This window comes from Balaenoptera musculus, chromosome 1, assembly GCF_009873245.2.
Source record: "Balaenoptera musculus isolate JJ_BM4_2016_0621 chromosome 1, mBalMus1.pri.v3, whole genome shotgun sequence".
NCBI lineage: Eukaryota > Metazoa > Chordata > Mammalia > Artiodactyla > Balaenopteridae > Balaenoptera > Balaenoptera musculus.
The window spans coordinates 20,672,705-20,695,557 of NC_045785.1; the positions used below are offsets into that span (position 1 = coordinate 20,672,705).

The 22,853-nt window shown below is 46.3% G+C and overlaps 1 protein-coding gene across 8 annotated transcripts in view; it reads left to right on the top strand.

The window, feature by feature from the left end:
- Window positions 1–22,601, top strand: part of DHDDS (dehydrodolichyl diphosphate synthase subunit) — a 33,710-nt gene extending 11,109 nt beyond the window's left edge. For 4 of the 8 annotated variants that reach the window (XM_036857062.1, XM_036857082.1, XM_036857090.1 and 1 more), the window contains exons 7-13: window positions 4,883–4,997; window positions 7,460–7,567; window positions 15,346–19,000; window positions 20,020–20,064; window positions 20,268–20,714; window positions 21,147–21,242; window positions 21,740–22,601. In XM_036857062.1, coding sequence (XP_036712957.1) covers window positions 4,883–4,997; window positions 7,460–7,567; window positions 15,346–15,585 — 463 coding nt within the window. In that variant the 3' untranslated portion in view covers window positions 15,586–19,000; window positions 20,020–20,064; window positions 20,268–20,714; window positions 21,147–21,242; window positions 21,740–22,601. Of the gene's footprint in view, window positions 1–4,882; window positions 4,998–7,459; window positions 7,568–8,285; window positions 8,396–15,345; window positions 19,001–20,019; window positions 20,065–20,267; window positions 20,715–21,146; window positions 21,243–21,739 lie in introns of those variants that run through there. The other 4 variants (XM_036857074.1, XM_036857079.1, XM_036857110.1 and 1 more) reach the window with 4 other exon arrangements.
- Window positions 22,602–22,853: the final 252 nt, after the last annotated feature.

The window sequence follows — 22,853 nt, forward strand, 5'->3', positions numbered from 1 at the left end:
AAAATAAAAAACACATATTTCCTGCTTTCATGGCTCTCTGGTAAGGGAAACAAACATTATCAACATTATACAAATTAGCATAAATTTATAATGATGATAAGCATGATAAAGGCATTGGTGCATGGTTCAACAAGAATTTATAATAAGAGGAATGGACCTGGTAGGGAAGGCTCCCCAGAGGAAATGATAAGTGACCTAAGAAGGGGGTGAGAGGATAAGCAGTAACTGGGGAAAGTGGCAGTATTATGAAGAGCTTGTTGGTTGCACAAATACTGTTGGAATAATTCAAGTAGAGAGTACTTGGAAGGGAGCTTGGATTATGGTGGTGATGGTGGAATAGACCAAACAGACTGCATTAAGAGCTATGAAGCAGATCAAATAGAGAGGACTTGGTGGGGGAGTGGTGGGATGAATTGGGAGATTGGGATTGACATATATACACTAATATGTATAAAATAGATAACTAATAAGAACCTGCTGTGTTAAAAAACATAAAATTCAAAAAAGAAAAAAAAAGAAAAAATATTATTGAGAGAGGAAAAAAATCGAGAGGACTTGATGGATTGACTCTGGGATAAGGATGTGTTATGGGTGACTCCAGGGTTTTTGACGTATAAAACAGTGGATAGTGTTGCCCTTCGCTGTGCTGAGAACCCTGAGAGGCTGCAGTTTGAGGAAGAAGGTCAGGAGTTTGGTTTGGGATATATTGTAGATGTTGAACACAGATATCAGGTTGACAGTAGATAGAAGTGGGGACCGGAGATAGCAGTATGGTAACTGAAGCAAAGAGAGAGCATGAGGAATCTAAGGAGAGTCTAGAGTGAGAAGAAGAGAGGGCCTACGATGGAGTTTTGAGAAACTCATAAGTTTTACTGGCTGGGTAGAGGAAAATGAGCCTTAAGAAAAAAGAGAATCAACAACCAGAAAGGTAGAAACAAAAGGGCTGCCAGTATTACAGAAGCCAAGAAAAGAGGGTGTTTGTTAGTGCAGGTGGGGTGGCGGGTGTGCATTGGTGGGAGCAACAGTGTCAGATGCTGTAGAGAGGTCAATTAATACGTGGATTGAAAATTAGCTGTTGGGGAAAAAACATTAAGATATTGGTTAAGTTGGCAGTATGGGGGCTGGGCAGGAAGATGAGATATAAGTAGATGAGGGATATATAAGTAGATGAAAGTTATTGATAATTTTCTGATTCTTGGCTTGGGGAATGAATTCATAGTTCATTATATTCTTAGTGCTTTACGATTAATGTTTTATATAATTTTTTGTATAAATTAACATATTTTTAAAAAATAAGGGACAAATGTTTATGCTAAAAAGAAAAAAAGCTATTTAGCAAGCAGATTTAACATGCATTCATGCCTGGAACTAGAACTCTAATCTTGCCTCCTAGTGCAGCGTGATTTATACTGATAACACATTGCAATAGCCACTGACCCCCTGCTTCTTGCCCAGCTAGTTTTCTCATATCCGTTTTCTCTGCCCTGCATGGTTTAGTAACTTGCCTGTGTGGGTTAGTCAGGCAGACATGGCGTGGGCTGGGCGGGTTACTAGGGTAAGGAGGCTGATGTCTCAACCCATCAGCTCAGGAAGCTTGATGTTCAACTCAGACTGGGCTGATCAGGGCCTGAGGCAGTGCTCTTTACATTATTCAGCTTTAGACAAATCCATATTTATAACAGAGAGTCAATGAGTTAATTACAGTCAGGCTCTACCCTTCCCATAACTGGAATTTTTCTGTTCTCTCATCACCACCATCCAACTCCTCATTTTCCTTTCTTCCAGAGTAATATATTTTTTTCTAGCAGTCATTTTAATAGATTGTTTTTTGAATCTCAAATTACAGAAGGAATTAGGTTTAGCATAAATGATAGTTAATAAACTCTCTTGAGCAGGTCTTGACCATCTGTAGGCCTCTGTCTTCCTCTTAAAACAATAGTGTTAATAATAATTGCTAATGTTTACTAAGCATTTACTCTGTGCCCAGCACTTGCTAAGTATTCCACGTACATTATTTCATTTAATCCTTAGACCCTTTGAGGTAGATACTGTTTTTATAAATTGAACCTTGCTGTGAGGTTAAATAACTTGTCCAAGTTCACACAGTTGACCAGGATTTCCAGCCTGGCTCCAGAGCCTGTGTTCTCTTTCACTCTGGCATACTGACTGCCTTATAGGAAGGTTGAAATGAACAAAAACACAGTATAAAAATAAAAATTGGGGCTTCCCTGGTGGCGCAGTGGTTGAGAATCTGCCTGCTAATGCAGGGGACACGGGTTCGAGCCCTGGTCTGGGAAGATCCCACATGCCACGGAGCAGCTGGGCCCGTGAGCCACAACTACTGAGCCTGCGCGTCTGGAGCCTGTGCCCCGCAACAGGAGGGGCCGCGATAGTGAAAGGCCCGCGCACCGCGATGAAGAGCGGTCCCCGCACCGCGATGAAGAGTGGCCCCCACTTGCCGCAACTAGAGAAAGTCCTCGCACGAACCGAAGACCCAGCACAGCCAAAAAATAAATAAATAAATAAAAGTACACAATTGAATGGGAATAGAATAAAAAAAAAAAAAAAAAAAAAAAAAAAAAAAATCTTCCATTAAAATGCACGTCACACAAATTTCTATAGCCAACACACATCTCCTTTACACCTTTTAAAAAAAAAAATAAAATAAAATAAAAATTAATAACTAATAGTTACCAGGGACTTCCGTGACTGTCCAGTGGTTAAGATTTCGCCTTCCAATGCAGGGGGTGTGGGTTTGATCCCTAGTCAGGAGCTAAGATCCCACATGCCTCGTGGCCAAAAAACCAAAACATAGAACAGAAGCAATATTATAACAAATTCAATAAAGACTTTAAAAAAAATGGTCCACATCAAAAAAATATACTAAAAATAAATAAATAAATAATAGTCATCAGATCTTATTATGAGGCAGACACGAGACTAGTAGGAGTTTATCATGCATATTCTCATCTAGTTTTCATATAAGGTAGTGACTATTATTTGTCTTATTTTATAAGACCAGGTAACCAAGGTTTAAAAAGTTTAGTTGACAGGCTTCCCTGGTGCTCCAGTGGTTAAGACTCCACACTTGCACTGCAGGGGGTGCAGGTTTGATCCCTGGTTGGGGAATTGAAATCTGTATGTCATTCCGATGCTGCGCAGCGCAGGCAAAAAAAAAAAAATGCAGACACATTTGAAATTCAGAGGGGTTATGTGGGGATTCAGAGGGGTTATGTGGGGATCCAAAGTCCCACATCAGGGTAGTGTGTCTGGAAATAACCTTTATTCCTCTTATTTATGTAGTGCTTTATAGTTCCCAAGGTACACTCAAATCTGTTATTTCATTCGATTTGACTCTCACAATAACCTATAAGTAGATAGGACAAATGTGCCATTTCAAAAATAAGAGAGCTGAGAAATTGTTGATTGCACAGGGTTTCACTTTTTTTTTTTTTTTGGGCTGCTCCATGTGGCCTGTAGGATCTCAATTCCCTGACCAGGGATTGAACCCAGGCCATGGCAGTGAAAGTGCCAAATCCTAACCACTAGACCACCAGGGATCTCCCAGGTTTCACATTCTTAATTAAAGAATTAAGATCATGCTGTCAAGACAAGACTCAGGGAAATTATCAGGGAAATCTGAACCAGAGCCCTTCCTATTGCCCAGTCATAAGTGAATATTATTTACCATATGATGGTACAGAAAATAAAGCTCCCTCTGTGGTTTGCAAAAAGATGACTGAGAGATGGAGTAACTTACCCAAAGGCACACAGCTAGTAAGTGTAGATCCTTGTTCTGAACACTCAGCCCAGGTCTCTGCTTTTTTTCGACTATGCTCCCAGAAAAATGTTCCCACCCAGAAATTTTGTCTTCTAGACCCTTCCTAAGATGCAGCTGTTACCACCTGGAGATTCTGAATCCTGCCTCTGGGTACTTGGCAGGATAGGTAAACAGTATTCTTGGAACCACCACACACCAGTCTTGCAAATACCCTCTTTCCATGGACAGGAGAGTTTAACTTAAGATAAATGCTGCCAGTGCCCATTCTTCCTTCATTCCGTCTCCTTTCTGAGTGTCTGTCTGCTTGGGAAAGTAGCTCTTATCAAACACAAGAGGGCTCATCATTTTGCTGTTTTTTCAAATCCTAAGTAAAGTGGATTTTTTGAAGTGTTTCAGGGTCCATATGACTTAAATTTAAGGTTTTAAAAATGTTCTCTATAATAAATTCAAAGAATAACAGAAGTATATAAAGTAAAAAGAGATAGTATTTCCTTCTTATCCAGCCTTCCAGAGGTAATCACCATTAATAGAATGGTGTATGCCTTTCTAGATTTTGTTCTTTGTTTATATATACATGTATTCACACGTGTGAGTGAGTGTGTGTGTGTATTTTCCACACTGTATTTTTTCTGAAACGTGCTTTTTTTCATCTAATATTACATCTTAGACATCTTTCCAAATCAATGCAGTTAGATTTATCTTTATTAAAAACAGTTGCATAGTATTTCATCAAATTGCAGGGTCATAAGGTGTATCCATTTTAAAAACAAGATGTTTTAAGTGAAGGACAACACATATTCTGGTGGGTGCATCTGGTTTTAGGCTGCAACTAAATGGCTTTGGGCAAATTTTTCATCTTCTCTGAGCCTCAGTTTCCTTATCTATAAAGTGAGGATAGAAGTACCTAATGTAGTTGTGAGGATTGAAACCATTCATTAATTTATCAAGCATTTGCTGAGGGCCTTCTACATACCAGGTAGTATTGGCTAATGTATTTGATGGTGTTCTATAAACTGGGAAGCTTTATGTAAGGAAGTTCACCATGAGAATAATCCAAAAAGAGATGTGGACTTATCTTTGTCTCTTCCCCACTCACCTTAGCGATGTCTCTGAGTCTCTGCTGGATAAGTGCCTCTATACCAACCACTCTCCTCATCCTGACATCTTGATACGGACTTCTGGGGAAGTGAGGCTCAGCGACTTTCTCCTCTGGCAGGTAGGTCGTTTCCAACCATTGTTCTGTTTGTGTCGAAACTGAAAACTGTGACTGCACCCACAAAACAGATTGGAGGGTCAGCTAAAATCCAGAGAAATGTCTCCAGGCTGTGCCTGGTAACTTTTGTTGTCCCTTCCTCATCTGTCCCTGGCTTTGTGAGCCTGTGTAGTTCTTGCTGTCTAAAGTGCCCAGGGGAAAAATCAAGGCTATCCAGCTGTGGTGAAAGCTTTACTTGTACCTCTCTTCAAGGAACTGGACTTCTGCCTTAGGTCCCTGAGCATAAACTCCTGCCCTGGTAACCTGCCATGTCACCCAGCACCTCTGGGCTAGAACCTTGCCTTGCGTTTACTAATTTCTCGCCTTTAGAATAAAGGGCTGCATCTACACAAGCACAGGCCACAGGAGATATAAACTGTATGCAAACTCTTTCTTCGGGGCCTGCCATTGCCTCTCAGCTCAGTTATCCCAGTGTAGGTAGTTCTCTAAAAGCCCATATCCAAATAAGTTTGTCTTTGCTTGAAAATCTCCATCATCTGTTAACTTGGCCCCTGGGTAGCACTTGGCTGGGGGAAATCTTGTTCAAGGAGAGGCTGAAGGGAGAAACTCGGCTTGGAAGCAGTTCACATGGTAAAGTTCTGGAAATTTTAATGGACCATAGTCTTAAGAGTGAACTAACAAGATTTAGCTACTGAAGATACTTTTAGTCTTTGGCTATATTGAAAGCAGTATAATGTGCAGCTTGTGGTTTTATGGCCCATTCTGCTGGTCAGATTACGTCTGGAGAGTTTACTTCTGGGTACTGAGTTTTAAGAGATTGCACTGGTAAACTAGAGGACTTAGCAGAAGAGGCCAACCTGGATGGCAAGGAGTCTGAAGCTCATGTCCTATAAGGCAGGGGTCCCCAACCCCTGGGCCGCGGACCACTACCAGCCTGCGGCCTGTTAGAAACCGGGCCGCACAGCAGGAGGTGAGCAGCGGGTGAGCAAGCGGAGCTTCATCTGCCACTCCCCATCGCTCGCATTCCCGCCTGAACCATCCATCCATCCCCCCACCCCACGCTGTCCATGGAAAAATTGTCTTCCACGAAACCGGTCCCTGGCACCAAAAAGGTTGGGGACCGCTGCTATAAGGAATGAGTGAAGAATAATGGTCTGGAAAAGAGAAGAATGGTGATAGTTTATTCTCTTGGGAAAAAAATATTGAGTTCCTCCTTTGTGCCGGGAATATGGCAGTAACCAAGTTAGAAATAATCCCTACTATCATTTATTTATTTATTTACTTACTTATTTATGGCTGCGTTGGGTCTTCGTTGCTGTGCGTGGGCTTTCTCTAGTTGCCGCAAGCAGGGGCTACTCTTTGTTGCAGTGTGTGGGCTTCTCATTGTGGTGGCTTCTCTTGTTGCGGAGCACGGGCTCATGGGCTTAGTTGCTCCGAGGCATGTGGGATCTTCCCGGACCAGGGCTCGAACCCGTGTCTCCTGCATTGGCAGGCGGATTCTTAACCACTGCGCCACCAGGGAAACCCGATCCCTACTATTTTAAAACTTAGAGTTTGTTGGAAAAGACAAACTGAACAAGTCATTACAACCTTGGGAACAGATAACAGGCAGCTCTAAGCTAGCCTTCAAATATTTGAAAGAATGTCACTTTGAAGAAGAAATAAAGTTGTTCCAGAGAAAAGACCTGAGACCTTGGTAGGTGACATTGGTTTAACTTAATGAGCTATCTGACAGCTAAAGTTATCCCCCTTGAGGCACTGAATTCCTCACCACTAAAGGTGTCAAGCAGTGGCTGTCAAGAATGTTCCAAAAGGGAGTCTTATATCAGTGATTATTGTTAAAAGTTCACCCAGCTCTGTGCTCTGCTTTATGTATGTTATCTTGTTAAATTTTCACAGTACCTTAAAAACTAGTTATTCTTATCACCCAGTTTTACAGTTGAGGACACTGAGGCCCAGAGAAGTTAAGCAACTTGCCTGAGGTCAACTAGATGGTAAACAGTGGAGCCAGAATTCAAAGCCAGGCAGTCTGGCCCCAGAGCCCATGCTCTTAACCATTGTCCCACACTCTGCTACTTAAAAATAACAGTGGCAGCTACCATTTGTTCATTGCTGACTTTTATCAGACACTGTGTCTCCCAGATGACCTCTAAGGGCCAAGAGCCAATAACATAATCTAGATGTTATTTCATAGTCCTAAAATTGGCTTAGAAAAATCCTGGTGGAAATGTTGATCTAGTCTCGCTTTAGTTCTGCCTTGCTACAGGCAGGTGATTTTACTGCCTCAGATGACCCGTCCCCCTATTAGTGAGTGAATCCGGGCTGGCAGCAGCAGCTGCAGCTCAGGATGCCTGTCCAACCTCATCTCTGGGTGTGATCAGCCTGCTCTTTCTTTGGAGCCTGACCAGGGATATGTTCCAGTAACGTTATTAAACCATACTCTCTTCCTTCCCCACCTTTCCCAGACCTCCCACTCCTGCTTGGTGTTCCAGCCTGTTCTGTGGCCAGAATACACGTTTTGGAACCTCTGTGAGGCCATCCTGCAGTTCCAGATGAACCATAGCATGCTTCAGGTAAGAGTTCAGGGCTGGCCTGACTGGATGGAATGGAAGAAAAGGTTAGCATTGATTGACCACCCACGGCTATATATGTCAGGCACTTGCTAATAATCATGTTAATGATAATGATGAGTAGCTACCACTTACTGAGTATTTACTATGTGACAGGCACTGTGAACAGTTTATGTGCACTATCTCATTCAATGTTCCCAAGAACCCAATGAGCTAGGTAGTATTAGCCCCATTTGTGCAAATGAGTAAATCAAAATTATTTAGCTAAGGACACATAACCAATAAAAGACGGAACTGGGATTCAAGTTATAAATCTTTAATCTCTTTACTATGGAAACCCAGGAAAGGCTTCTCAGAGAGATTGGCCATTATTCCCTGAAGGAATTAGCCTAATAAAAGATTGTAGAAGTGGAAGTATACAAAATCCAAGACGCTTCCAGAGGGATTAAAAATGAAATAGCACTGTCTTTCTGTTGTATGAAACCGTGTTCTACCAAGACCTGAAGTTCTGCTTTCAGTTTTGATCACCAGATCTTGAAACAGGTTTCATTAGGAGGCAGAGTCACCTACGTCTGATTAGGACTCTTAATAATAATGGCAGTGTGTGTGGTGGTGGCAGCTAACGTATTGAGGGTCTACTAAGGCACTTTGGTGTTTTCATGTAAGTTTTCTTATTTAACCCTTGCAGCAATCCAGCAGGCTTGGTGTCCTTGTTTTTCAGATATGGCAACAGAGGGGCAGGGTAACTGTCCCAAGGTCACAGAATTTTAAAACCAAAGCTGGTGCTGCTTCTTGAGTCTGGAGAGATAATGGCCAGGAGGAAATAATGATGTAAGTCAGGGCTTTTCGGTCCCCTTGGCATCGCAGACTCCTTGGAGAAGCTAACGAAAGCCGTAGACCATTTCCCTAGAAAAATTGCAAAGATCACTCTAACACATGGCATTTTGCATAGAATTACATTAATCCCTGAAACACATAAACTACTTCTGGGGGTTCACATAACTCCCGAAATCGTTCCATGAATCCCAAGTCCAGAACTCCTGGAATAAGTCAATCAAATCATGACGGTTTGGTCATGTGCTTGATCATCTAGTCTCAGAATAGGAGGAAATTGAAAAAGGAAGTTGAGTTCAAGTAAAAGGAAAAACAGCAAAGTCTCAATTGTCCACTGTCAGGAATGAATATCAGATTTTTCCGCATGACCAAGTCTCCCTTTAAGAACTAAAACATTTTTTAATCCTATTTTGATAGAAAACTTTCTGAAACAGGTCTTGTGCATAATTCATTAACACCTTCTGTATACCAGGCACTTGCTAATAATGATGATGATTAGAATAATCACATTCTAATGATGCTGATAACGATAATATTGTTAGTAACTGCCATCTTGAAGTAACTTCACTGTGCAGGATGGCCTTGAAGGGTGGGACTCTTTCTCTAAGCTAGATTGTCTCAAAATACTTGGCTTTGGGATTTCTTGTATATGGTCAATGGCTAATTTTCACAGCATCCCTTCTTCCCTTCTCTTCCTATTTCTAGTTTTAAATCAGCTACAGGCAAGGAAACCAGGCAACCAAGCTTGTTAGAGTTATGTCTGTAAAGTGAGAGTAAACTGGCCTTGCATGAAGCCCAGAGGATCTTGGTGCACGAGCTTTTGTGTATGGATATTCTTGTCTCTAAGTTGGCTGCTCAGAAGTCTTTTAGTAATTTCAGGTTTCTCAGATACTTTCCCACATGGCTATCGGAGGAATTACCTCAAGTTTCACTCATTTCATAAATGTCTATTACTGAGTACCTGGTCTGAGTCAGGCACTATGTTAGTATTAGGCACAAGAGAGTCAAGCAGTTAGTTGGCCAGACAAGATCCGTACCTTCATGGAGCTTATATTTTTACTTGAGGAGACAGATAATAAGTAAACAGGTATATACAATAATTTCAGATTGTAATAAGGCAATGAAGAAAACAGGGTGATATGCTAGAAAGTAATGAAGAGAGCAGGAGGTGCTGAATAAAGCAGTCAAGGAAGGCCTCTCTAAGGAGGTCTTTTTTTTTTTTTTTTTTAAACATTTTCCTCTTTTTTTTTTTTTTCTTTAATTTATTCATTTATTTTATTTATGGCTGTGTTGGGTCTTCATTTCTGTGCGAGGGCTTTCTCTAGTTGTGGCAAGCGGGGGCCACTCTTCATCGCGGTGCGCGGGCTTCTCACTGTCGCGGCCTCTCTTGTTGCGGAGCACAGGCTCCAGACGCGCAGGCTCAGTAGCTGTGGCTCACGGGCCCAGTTGCTCCGCGGCATGTGGGATCTTCCCAGACCAGGGCTCGAACCCGTGTTCCTTGCATTGGCAGGCAGATTCTCAACCACTGCGCCACCAGGGAAGCCCAGGAGGTCTTTTTTAAGCCATTATATTAAAGATGAGAAGGAGCCAGACGGGTAAAAATCCAGGGGGAAAGAATTATTCTCTGCAGAGGGAGCAGCAAGGGCAAGGATACTAAAGTTATAAAGTTTAGGTCTTGGAAGAACAAAGAAAGAGGCCAGCACGCATGAGGGAGAAGGATGTGGGATGAGGCTGGGTAGGAGTCAGGCCTCTGATCACTGAGGGCCTTGTAGGCCATGATGGCACATCTGAAGACTTCTGATCAGGGGAGTGACAGGATCTGATTTACATTTTGTAAAAATCACTCAGGATTTTCAGAGGGCAGGAGTCAGAGACCAAACTTCTACAGTAGTCCAGGTGGGAGAATGTGCCTCGAGGTGGGGTGGCAGCTGTAGAGAAGGGGAGGGCTGAGTGGACTGAGATGGAGGCAAAACAAAAGTTAAAACAGAAACAAATGAAACTAAGTTGATAATATAACCCCCAGAGAAAGGGATTAATTCCAGTTACCTGAACATAGTTCTCTGACTATACATTTTTAGTGGGATATATTCTAAGGATAATACAAACTGGAAAGCTAACTTAAACATTACTTAAGAGGTTTATTAGTGGTAATGTTGATGATGTAACTCTGAAACTCTTTTATGCATCTCGTAGGATAAAGCAAATGAATACAAATGTTAATGTTATTAGGAACCAAAACATTTAGGTTTTGGCCTGGGCAGCTGGGTAGATGGCTCTGCTGTTTCCTAGGATGGGGTGGAGCGTGTTTGAGGACAGCCATTAAGAGTTTCATTTGGTACCTGAGAATCATAATTTCAAACATTTATTGCATTCTTACGTGTCAGGCATCCTTTTACTTAGATTCTATGTAGTTCTATAAGGTACATACTATTATTAATTGCCCCCATTTTTAGAGTGAGGAAACCAAAGTAATAACAGAGATATTGACTGCCCTGAACCTTTTTTCAGCAGACCTCATAGGGGTTTTGGCCAGATTTCCTCTACCCAGGAGCCCTCAAACTCTGTTTCTAGAAATCTTAGCACCTCAGCAGAAGCACTAAGCGTACAATCCAGACTGACAACATCCTGGCCAGTTTGGCCTCAGACCAGAGAGCTGATCTTTCTAATATCTCCCTTGTATGTATCCTGTATCATCACCAAATTGGACTCTTCACAGTTCCTTGTTCCCATACCCTTTGGTATTCTGCCTCCACATCTGCGTTCTTGCCCCATCTCCCAAATTCCCATTGTTAAATTCTGAGCTGCTCTGTCTCTAAGCCCAGCCCAGTATGTCCCCATTCCCTACAGGAAGCCAGGGCAGGGAGTTGGGTTCTTGATCTATAGTAGCTCACTGGGATGAAGGCAGCTGATGGATGCTAATGGAAACAGGGACTCAGCTACAAATTGTTGGAGGCTAGACCTTGGTATCTGAAGGGACCATGGCAGTTTCCAGGTGGTCACCCATCAGTCTTACAGAATGGGGGCTGGCAAATGGAAGAAATCTTGACTATGACACAGTAGGACAGATACAAAATCAGGGCAAGGAAGGGGTGGGCAGCAGTACAGAGCCACTGATCCTCAGTTACAAGCTGCATGGATGGTAGGTCCATGGGGGGATCATTGACAGAGATGAGGAATAAGTGTTCGGTCCACTTAATCTGTAATGATATAGAGGGAGAATATACATATTCCCACTAAACTTACTTTGATGCATTTGTCAGAGGTTAAACGCCAGGGTGGAACAGTCATCCATTTTATTTCTAGTGCTCTTCAGGTAGTCACTATCTTCTTTTCAAGAGAAGTTTAAAACTTCAGCTGTTGTCTCAGACATTCCTGACTTTGAGTCATGGCACTGCCTTCTAGCTGTGTGACTGACTGGGCAATTACTTAACCCTTCAGAGAATCACTTTTCTCATCTGTAAAATGAGAGGAGTAATGATAATAATAATACCTGCCTCACAGGTTTGTGATAAGTCTTCAGTAAGCTAATACACTAAAAGCGCTGGAACAGAGTTCATTTTCAGAGACTGGTGGCCTATATCGTTCACCATGTATGTCTCTGGGCTCTTCAGACTTCATCTGTCTCCAGAAAAACCACGGACACTTAGCACCCCGCTCATCCCATCACCAGTACAGTTCCCTTAGCAGGGAGACTCTGGGTGCTCGTCAAAACATCATGTTTCCAGCAAGAGGTACTGTCTCTAACAACCCTCAGAAATGCACCCCCCATGCTACTGACCTGGGCATATTGATTGTGGCAAATGGGAACTTATGGGAAGACTTGTCATTAACTAATGAATGTTTTGAAACCCAAGACCTGAATCCTCTCCATGCCCCAGTGAGGTCAGAGGACTTGAGGGTTGTTTATATACTGGAGGGGCTATTACTTTTTTTTTGGGGGGGGCTATTACATCTTGTTCCCTAATTCGGCTGAGGAGAGAACAAGAGCAGAGAGGCTTAATGCCCAGGAGAGATTTATATTAATAGGTTAGGGCCCCATTTCTCAAAACGAGCTCCTTGGAGCCCTTACACCAAGACCACATAAGGTCTGCATAAGAAGTGTCTAAGGTAATTATTAACGCCCTCTCCCCTGATTGGTCATTATACAGGGAGAGTAGACAGTATGGTCAGGGAGAGAGAAATTGACTATTAGGACTTCCATTAGCCTAGATTTTCAGAGGCTGAGTACCTGAGAAGAACTTACAACACCTTTGAGATAGGGAGGTAGATCCAGACCATGTGGAGGTTGCCCAGAGGTGCCCAGATGCAGGCCACTGGTTCCCCACTCCACCCCTAGAAAGTACAGCTTATCCAGAGGCACGAAACACATTTCCCAAAGATCTTTCAAGAAGTTATCTTAGTGGAGAAACCAAGGGAACTTCAACCCACTGTGCGACCTAGGCCAAGCCCCTCCGCACCTCAGCCTTGGTGTCCTTGTCTGTACAATGAGAAGCCTAGAGCTGATGGTCTTTACGAGCTCCCCTGACTCTGTCGTCCTAACAGTGAATCGCTGATTCCTGGCAAATTAGGGGCCAGGATCTGCTTGGCTGCAGCCTCCCTGCTCAGCACTCAGTCTAGGGCTGCCATTTGGAAAAATCCTGAGCCTCATGGAGCAATTTTAACCCGCTCCGCATTTCCTCCTTCTGTGGCTCGGTGCCCTCGTCCTTTCTGTTCAGCCAGGACTTAGCCTGCTTAGCCCTAGCCACAAGCAGTGGTGACAGAAGAAGGGCTAACTGTTAATAGCCAGGCACCAGATTGGGCACTTATCTCATTTTTCCTCAAACCACCCAGTGAGATGGACACTATCATCCCCATTTTGCAGATGAAGAAATAGGCTTGGAGAGGTGAGGGAGTCCTCTGGACAGAAATTTCTCAAACCCCATTATTCCAGGCAGACTCACACTGGCCTGATCACGCTCTTTGATTTCCTGAGTCTTTGCCCATTATTCCCCCGCCTGATATTCTCCTCCCCTCATACACTCTACCTTTATCTGAATCTTCCCCATTGGTTAAAGCTCAGCTCAGATTCTGCCTGCCCATGAGATTTCACTGTCCCCTTGAACTTCATCAACCACAGTTTCTTTCCTCTGAACTGCATGGCCCTTTCTCTTACCTCCATGATGATCCTTACCACATTCCACCTTGTATTATGGTATTTGGGTGCATCTCTGTGTCCTACTCAGCCTGTAAGCACATGGATCGCGGTGACTACGTCCTGTGCATTTCCATACCCCCAATAAAGTCTTGTATGTAGGACCCAGGGTTCCTCCTGACTAAGGCCAGGAAGAAGCCCTTCTAACAAGATGAAGACCCTTAGCAGCAACTTTTTAAGCTTGTTTTAGTCTTCATAGCTCCATATGGGAGTTCGTTATCATAGCAGAAGAGTACCCTTGAATGCCTTGGATCTTTCAACAGCCTGGAGGGGGGATTTTCCAGATTTTTCTTTTGTCATCTTTATTCATGCAGTAAGTCTTTATTGCTGAGAGACCCTAGCAAATCACTTCCCTACACTGAACCTCCATGTCTGTCTCCAGCAGATAGAAAGTACCTCCCTAGCTCTTTTGGGAGGGTCAAGTGAGACAATAGATGAAGTGCTTGTGTACATGTAAGATATTCCTTAAAGGATTAAAACAAAGCAATCCAGGTGTTCACAGGCTGAGTAGGACACAGACAGGTACCCAGATACCACAGTACAAGGTAGAATATGGTAAGGGTCACAAAGGGTATAGGATACCAAATCGGCAGCAAAATGGGAGTTTCTCACACATGGAATAGGCTTGGCAGGAGGGACTCTGGTGCTAAGGTTCTGCAGCCTGTTAGAGTGGCAGGAGCAGAGAGCATCAGTGAGGCACAGCAAGGCCTTGGTTCTGCTCCAAAAGGGTTTTCCCCTTCTGTGCCAGGAGCATCCTCCGTGTCCTCCTGGGATCATACGGTCAGTGTACTGAGCACTTCACACGTACAGGGTGCCCCAAGTGCCAGAAAGGAAAAGCCACAGTCTCTGTCCTCTAGGAGTTTATGGTTTGTCTGAAGACACACAGGGTATGAGAAGTGCTGCCAAGGAATGTAATCACTTACCTGGTGTCAGAACTGGTTCCAGGAGCCTGAGGGCTCCACTGAGCCTTCAGGGGTTCATTTTTCTAACAGAAAATGTGGACTATGGACACTAGTGCCTATTCTAGAGGCAGGATGAAGTAAGTGGCTTAAGAAAGCTGAACCTGGTTCTCATAATGTTCACAGGAGGGTCATTTGCTGGGCGAGTCAGCCTGGTCTCCATATGAGAGGCAGTTCTGGATCCAAAGTCTGAAAGATAACTTTAGGGAGTTGGGAGGATGGCACCCTTAGCGTGACCTGGGAAACCAAAGAAATGACCCACTGGATATGCCCCAGGCAGGAATAGAACCTTCCTTGCATCAGAGAATAGGCAGTAATAACTTGTAAAATTGCTGTTTCTGTTTGAGAGCCTGCTAATATGCTGGAGGGGTTTTGCATATATTATCTCTAATCCTTAAAACCACTCTTCAAGGTAGGCACAACCCCCGCTTTACAGATGAAGAAGTGAGGTTAGGAGAGGATTTGCCCAAAGCCACAAAGCTAGGTGGTGGGGGAACCAGAAGTCACACCCACATTTGTCTTGTTCCCTTCCAAGTGCAAACCTGAGAAGAATTTCAAGAAATATAGAAACTCCCACCCAAAACAAACCAAGATGGATCCAGAACTGCCACTGCCCTGCCTATACAACATGGGCACCACCCATTGCACACCTACTCCCAGATCTTTCCAAATCTGCTACAGACTTCCCACTGTTCCACTTAACTTGGCCTGTCCTGTGCCCCACCCCTACCTCCTCCATCCCAATTCCACCCACGCCTAAAAATGATCTCCCCACCCCAATCCCCACTTTTCTCTAGCAGAAGGCCCGAGACATGTATGCAGAGGATCGGAAGAGGCAGCAGCTGGAGAGGGACCAGGCTGCAGTGACAGAACAGCTGCTGCAAGAGGGGCTCCAGGCCAGTGGGGACGCCCAGCTCCGACGGACACGCTTGCACAAACTCTCAGCCAGACGAGAAGAGCGGGTCCAAGGCTTCCTGCAGGCCTTAGAACTCAAGCGGGCTGACTGGCTGGCACGTCTGGGCACTGCATCAGCCTGAGTGAGGCTGGCCTCCTGCCACTTTGCCCTGCCCTCTGCCTCTAGGGCTCCACTCCCCTTTCTTTTCTTGGTGAAAGGTACCTCCCTCCTGATGATGAATTGTGTTTCCTTTGCTTGGCAAGGGAGCCCCAGAGGCCAGGTTTGCTGGCCATAGATATCTTTGGGCTGCCTGGGACAGTGCCCCTGGTGAGGGTTGAGGGTGAGAGTCTCTCACAAGTACACTAAACCCAAACTCTGATCCAGGTCAAACTCTGATCACGAATAGGTTCGGAGAACAGAGGGCCCCAGCCCTTCCATCTTTGCCACCTCTACCTGTACTCCCAGGTGCACTTTCTTTTTCCACCAGCACATCCTTCAACACAAAGAATTTCGGGGAAGAGGTCTCCCCAGAACCTTAGCCCTTTACCCATCCATCTTAGTCTTCACAAAAGATGTGGACCCACCTTGGATCTGCTGGTAAATAGCTAATAGGCAGCCAGCGTTATTTAGGCAAGGAAGGGGAGGGAGAGACAGAAAGAAAATTTGCCCATCTGCTGCTCCTCCCCCTTGGCTCTCCACCTGGGATTTGCTATTGAATCTCTACCCCCTCCCACTACACAGTGCTGACTGCTCACTGAAAGCAGCGCCCCCAGTGGTGCACGGAAGCCAGGCGGGTGATTACAATCCAATTACCTATTGTTGACTCAGCCCACACAAGCTTTTCTCCTCCTCTTACAGGGCATGGGGCCAGGCTCCACTCCCCAGTGAGACCGGTCCCCTCCATGGCTACAGGGTAACAGAAGACATATAGGCCCTGGTGAATCTAATCCAGCACAGGCCACCTTCCCTGGATCACATCAGGACCAAGAGCACAGAAACAAGCACTTCTCCCAACTGACTGCCTCCTGCCCTCAGCATCTCGGACTCTGCTTCCCACCTCTACAGCCTTTGAGGCTTTTCTCAGCTTTTGACCTGGCCCCCTAAGTAGACCGTGAGACGATTTATTCCCAGCATGGCAGAGTCTCAGTTTGTGAGGGCCAAGGTTGCCCAGCAGGGAGAAGAGGGCCGAGTCAAGGGCTGTGTCCTTTTCCTTACCTCTCCCTGCCAGGCCTCGCTGCAGAGCTGCTGAGAGGATTAGTGCCTTTGAAGAGCTGTCTGAGCCGCTCTGTGCTTCAGGTGCCCCAGAGCAGCAAGCACCAGCGGGTAATACCAACCAAAGGCTACTCTGTTTAGTCTTCCCGTTTTACTTTCTGCACACTGTTTCCCAGCACCTCCCTCTAGGGGAGAGGTAGGATCTTGCAAGCAGTGCTAAGAGCATATTCTTTAAAACCTCTAACTTCCCTATACTCCAGTCTCCTCCCCTTTCTGTGCCTGGATACCTGGCACAAGAGACCCTTTGGCCATCATCCCTGCTCCCAGAATCAAGCATAAATGCCCGGCACTGCGATTGAGAAGCCAATCAATGCACCCTTTGGCAAGTCCCCCACTCACACACCTGGCACTCCCCACTACCAATCCCTGGCACAGGGTTCCCGGAGAGCAGGTGCTGTACATTTTCCAGCTTTACAATGGGGCTGTTGACAGCCTTAATTAGGGAGGCATGAATTATGCGGCCTATAATGCAGAGCCTGCAATTAAGGCGGGGAATGAGGGGCTGGAAGCAGCAAATGGAATCTGCCCTGTGAGCATGGTTGTTGAGTCCTGCCTCCTTTCTGGGTCTGACTTTCCCTAACTATGATTGGGGTACAGCAGAGGTGATTAATGGGGCTGATATCTTTGGCCTGAGGTCCTGTATTCTGGGAAAGGTACACAGTGGGGAGGGGTGAGGAGTGGCTGCCTCAGGAGGCAGTATAAGGGGTGGAAAGAGGAGGCCGAGGGATCGCTGCTGCTCAGGAACAAGAGCTGCAAATAGTTGATATGAACTCTCAGTGATTGCTTTCTACCGGTGTGATTTGTACAAACCAGCTCAACCCTTGCCTCAAGAAACTCGGTGAGACCTATTTAAATGTCCTCCCACCTGTGAGCCAACCCCCCCAGTTGAGGATATTTATCGTGTTGAGTTCTCTAGGGTGTCAAATAGAATTTTTAAAATTCTTTTAGATGTAACACTTGTTTGCGAACAGTGCAACAGAAGATCATGTTTTGCTGCAGCAATTGTCTACCCCCCTCAGGTGCACTTGGCTACCTCCAGGATCCCTAGCTTTGGGGGCGGGGAGGGGGGAGCCACTTGAAGAGCCCTTTTTCCATTGCAACACCTGTACCTCTACTTGTTTCCTAATGCCCGGACGCTTTCCTCCACCCTCCTTTTCCCTCGCGCAAGTGAAAGGAAGCCAGCCAGCCTGCCAGTGAGGAAGGAGGGATTTCGCCAGCTGCGTCTGCAGCGCCCAGGGTTGGTGGCTGCATCGGGTGGGGGCAGCTGAGCTTCATGTCTCCGAAGCGGGTAAAGCTTAGAGGGAGGGGAGTGCTAGTAGGCCTTCTTGGCGCCACTCTCTGTCATTCGGTGGCGGGGTTCTGAGGTCCAGGAATACAAGGACCTAAGAGAGCCAGCCACCCGACAGGCTTTGGGGGGGCTTCGTTGGTGTTTGGGGAGGCGGCTGAGCAACGGGTGCTGAAAGGACAGCTCCTACCTGCCCCACTGCACCCGAAAGGCACCTCTGCGTGTAAAGTCTACCCCTGGAACCCCTACCCCACCTCGAGTGGACCGCCTTCCAGGTGAGGTGCCCGAGAGGCGTCCTCCGAGTGGCAGCCTGGGAGGATGCACGTCCGGCTGCACCGAGCTGGCTTCCCCGCTCTTTCCCCACTTCAGCGTCAGCCTTGGCCCTGGGAACTGCAGCCTGTGCCTCCAAGCCGCGCGCTTCCTCCCGCCTCCGGCGGAGAAGGGCAGTGCGGCCAGGCCTAGCAAACCCTTCTTCTGGGGCCCCCAGCGGGAACAGGAAGGAAAGCGGCTGAGATGCGCCCTAAGTGTCGCATGGCTTGGAGAAGTGGGTAGCTCGGTTGCATAAGGTGGAAGGAACTTGGTAGTTTGCAAAAGCCAGCTCTTGGCGGGAGCCGAAACCCAGAGCCCGCCGAGTCGCACCACCCTCCCTCATTTATTGCCCTCGACGCGCGCCTCCCCCACTGCGCCCCCACCCCCTAGGCGCGCCGCCGTCTCCCGCGCCCTCCCCCCCATACCCCCCTCCTCACTCCCTCCAGAGGAGGTGAGTTTAAACCCCGCCCACGTGACCCCAGCTGGGCCAATGAGCGGCGGCGGGAGGTGAAATCCGGTTCTAACCGGTCCGGGGCTCCCAGCGCTATAAAAACTTTATAAACCCCCCGGAGCCCGAGCAGTGTGAGGAAGAGGCGAGAGCGACCCCTGGACTGGCCAAAGCCGCGCGCCACTGCATCCCCGTGTCCAGCGCCTACGTCCCGCCGCCGTCGCCACCATGCCCAAGAGAAAGGTACGTGGCGCGAGGGCCCCAGGCGCTGGGCCGCCGCCGCCGCCACCACCACCGCCACCACCACCACCACCACCACCACCACCACCAATGCAGCAGCCGCCGCCGCTTCCCCGGCTTTGGGAAGCGCGAATCAGCGGCGAGCTGGAGCAGGCTCAGCCCCCCGGCGCGGTAGCTCGAGGCGGTGTCAGGCGGCCCCGGGCTAACCCTGCGCGGCTTGGCTGCCCGCGGGCGCCAGAGGCCATATTGGAGGAGCGGCGGCCGCGGCGGGAGGAGCCATGTTGGCGGCTGTTTATCCCGCTCCCCTTGGGCTCGACGTGCCCGCCCCGCGCCCCCTCCCCCCATCGCTAGGCCCCCCCCCCCCCTTTCCCCGCGGGCGGGCAATTCAAACCCGAAAGGGCGGGAAGGCGGCATTCGGGGTTGGCGGGCGGGGGAACGCGCTGCCGCCAAAAACCGCCGCCGTGAGGGGGCGGGGCCCTCTTCCCTGGGGGCGGGACTTCGTAGTGTGGCCCCACCTCCACCGCGCGCCGCCCACGGCCCCCGCGCACGAGACTCGCCCCGGTGCGCGCCGCTGCCGCCCACGAGTTCCCCCGGCTGCGTGCACCTCCCGTCTCCCGCCCTCGACGGCTGCCATGGCAACGGCGCTCGGGCCCCGCCTCCGGAGGGGTTTGTTTGCTCCTTGTGCAGCTGTTGCTTCTGCCTGGCGCGGCGGCGCGGGCTGCACTTCGCGCGCCTCGCTCCAGCTTTGCGCGCGCTTCGCGGGGCCCCGCCGTCCCTGCGCGCTATGAGCCACACCGGGTGTGAAGCTGACACTTAAGAGCGTTCCTAGAGCTTTCTGAGCACTTCGGGGATTTGCATAGGAGCTGGGAATGCCACAAACTGAGGATTTGTATGTCCTAGGAAAGTTGTGTACAAGATTCCCTTCGATTTTTTTTTCCCCCCTTTAGGACTTTGTTAAGTTTACTGAATCATTAACTGCTTCAGGAGCTGCAACTTTCTTAGCCTTTGCTTGTTTTTTATAGGCTGAAGGGGATGCTAAAGGAGATAAAACCAAGGTGAAGGATGAAGTAAGTCTTATTCTCACTGCTTTTGGAGTCTCACAAAGCCTTGGGCTCCTTTAGTGGTAATTAGCCATATTCATAGTCCTGAATTTGCCTCAGTAAGCTCTTTTTACTTCCTATAGTCTAGAAGAGTTTAGCTCCAAAACTTTTTTGTTTTTAAGTGGTTCAACTGTCCTATTTGTAACTTTCTTTCTTTTTTTTTTAAATAGCCACAGAGAAGATCTGCCAGGTTATCTGCTGTAAGTGTGTGTGCTTTTAAATTTTCATATTATTCCCTGAAACTAAAAAGCATTGAAAAACGATTCCCTTTGCTTCCCATGAATTATGGTCAGTGGCTGGTATTGAATGACTTACTCTGCTATGGACTCTTGCCCATTTGGAATTTGCTGGTTCTGAAATTGTGATGGCTGTAGCCAAAGTGGGACACTTCCAAGTGTTACTTGAGTGGGTTTCTGAAGATATGAAGTTCTAATGGAAAGCCCGCCACAAACTTTACAAAGTAGGAGAAACTTCTATGCCAGTGGTGCTGTGGTTTGGTTGTGGGTTGTTTTCTTTGGTCCATTGTACTAATGTTCTCTGCTTCCCTTTTCTCCCCCAAATAAAAGAAACCTGCTCCTCCAAAGCCAGAGCCCAAGCCTAAAAAGGCCCCTGCAAAGGTGAGTAGGACAGTGAGACAAACATGCGTCTAGGATTTACATAAAAGCCTGAACAGTTTCCCATGTTGCTGACAGGGAGACCTGCTATATAACAACTTTATCTGTTGACACAAAGTTGAGATTTGACAAAGTTAATAGGACTGGTCTTTAACCAAGAACTCTGTCTTCAATTTACAGTAAACTGTACACTTGGGTATTAAACAAGTGCAAGCGTTTAAGCTGTCTTATTCTATTGTTTACACTCAGATAAAGAATTCCGTGTATTGAAGACCACAATTTGGCCTTGTTTTTGTGAATGGGGGAGGGTATATAGTTTATGTGTGTATCTTATATTTGATAAACAATCCTACTTGTGCAGAGCTTTGTAGACTTGTATCCCGATGATATGAAATGAGGAGAAACAGCTTTTTTCCCCCCATCTCCCCATTTTAGAAGGGAGAGAAGGTACCCAAAGGGAAAAAGGGGAAAGCTGATGCTGGCAAGGATGGGAATAACCCTGCAGAAAACGGAGATGCCAAAACAGACCAGGTACAACTATTTTCACTTTATGTTAAGTCTGCGCATTCAATCAGTTAATGATCCCAAAAGCTTTTATGGCCTTTTTCTTGCATCTGTATCACTCCAAGTGTGCCTTTTAGTCTGGAGTTTGCTTGTGTGTTTTTTTTTCTGTGAGTTTAATCTGGATTCTTGAAGTCTCTGCTGTCCAATAAAGAGAGCTGTGGTATGAGCCTTGTCCTGTCCTTAGGTGTTGCACTCATGCTACACCATGGTTTTCAAGTTGGGAATAACCTCAGATCTTGTAATACTGGTGTGCCCCCTTCCCCAATTTTACAGTAAAGTCCAGAGGGGAAGTGACTTAGCAAAGTTACCTGCCAAGTCATTTTCGAAAGAAGTACTGAGTCTCAGTGTCAAAGTACCTAAAACCTGAACTTTGGCCTGGGAGCAAAGAAATGGTATAAATGAAATATGAATGAAGATAGTTTTCACGTCTACATATTGTATTCATCTGTCTGTTTTTCTTCTAGGCACAGAAAGCTGAAGGTGCTGGAGATGCCAAGTGAAGTGTGCATTTTTGATAACTGTGTACTTCTGGTGACTGTACAGTTTGAAATACTATTTTTTATCAAGTTTTATAAAAATGCAGAATTTTGTTTTACTTTTTTTTTTTTTAAGCTATGTTGTTAGCATACAGAACACTTCATTGTTGTTTTTTGGGGGAAGAGCACATGTCACTAATAGATTGTCTCTGAAGCTGGATTGATGTGGGAAAAAAACACCTTTCCCTTCTGGTTTTGAGAGACTTCCTCGTGGTTCCCAGGAAGGAGGGGTTCCTTGGTGTTGACACACAGTAGCCACCTTGGCACAAACGCCTTGTGGTGTGGAAAAACTAAAATTAGTTTTTATGTCCTCTTCTCCCTCTCCACCTTCAGCATAGACTTGACTCCCTTAAACCCAGAGACCTGTTGGAACCTGACCCCCCAAAATTGGTTACCAGTATGTCAGGCAATCTGGACTTTGCATTGTCACCAATGAGATGGCGTCCCTCAAAAGAGCAGCGGTTCCTTTTTTAGATTGTGGATCTTCAGATTGATACTTTTGCCATTTTCATTTCCATTTTCTGAAAGTCAGGGTCGGCTTGTGAAAAGTTGTTAAACAACATACTAAATGTGAAATGTCAGCCCTCACTCTAAACTTTCCCTGTTCAGAGCATCACATGAAGACTTCATTGGGTTTTATAGTGGCTTTCTGATTTTGGTAGTCCATTGCAAAAGGGAGTTTGAAAGTTGTTGTATACTGTTAACGATTGTCTGCCCATGTCCTGCCTGAAATACCATGATTGTTTATGAAAAGTATCTTTAATAAAGCTGGATACAGTTTGACTTGGAATGCTGCCTCTAATCTTTTCCCAGGAGTGGGGGAGCCTGGTTTCTCCAAGTCTCTTGGGACAGGGTGCATTCTGGTGTGAGGTGTAGAGGTTCCGTGCACAGTCAGTCTTTATGGTCCATCTGTAGAACACAGTGCTATTGGGAAAGATCCCAGGAGTAGACTGGTGAGAGGCTGGGAGCAGAGAAGTGGTTTCTGTACTTGGTTGTGTAGCACTACCTGAAGTGTATTTTTAAATGCAGGTATTTGGTAGAT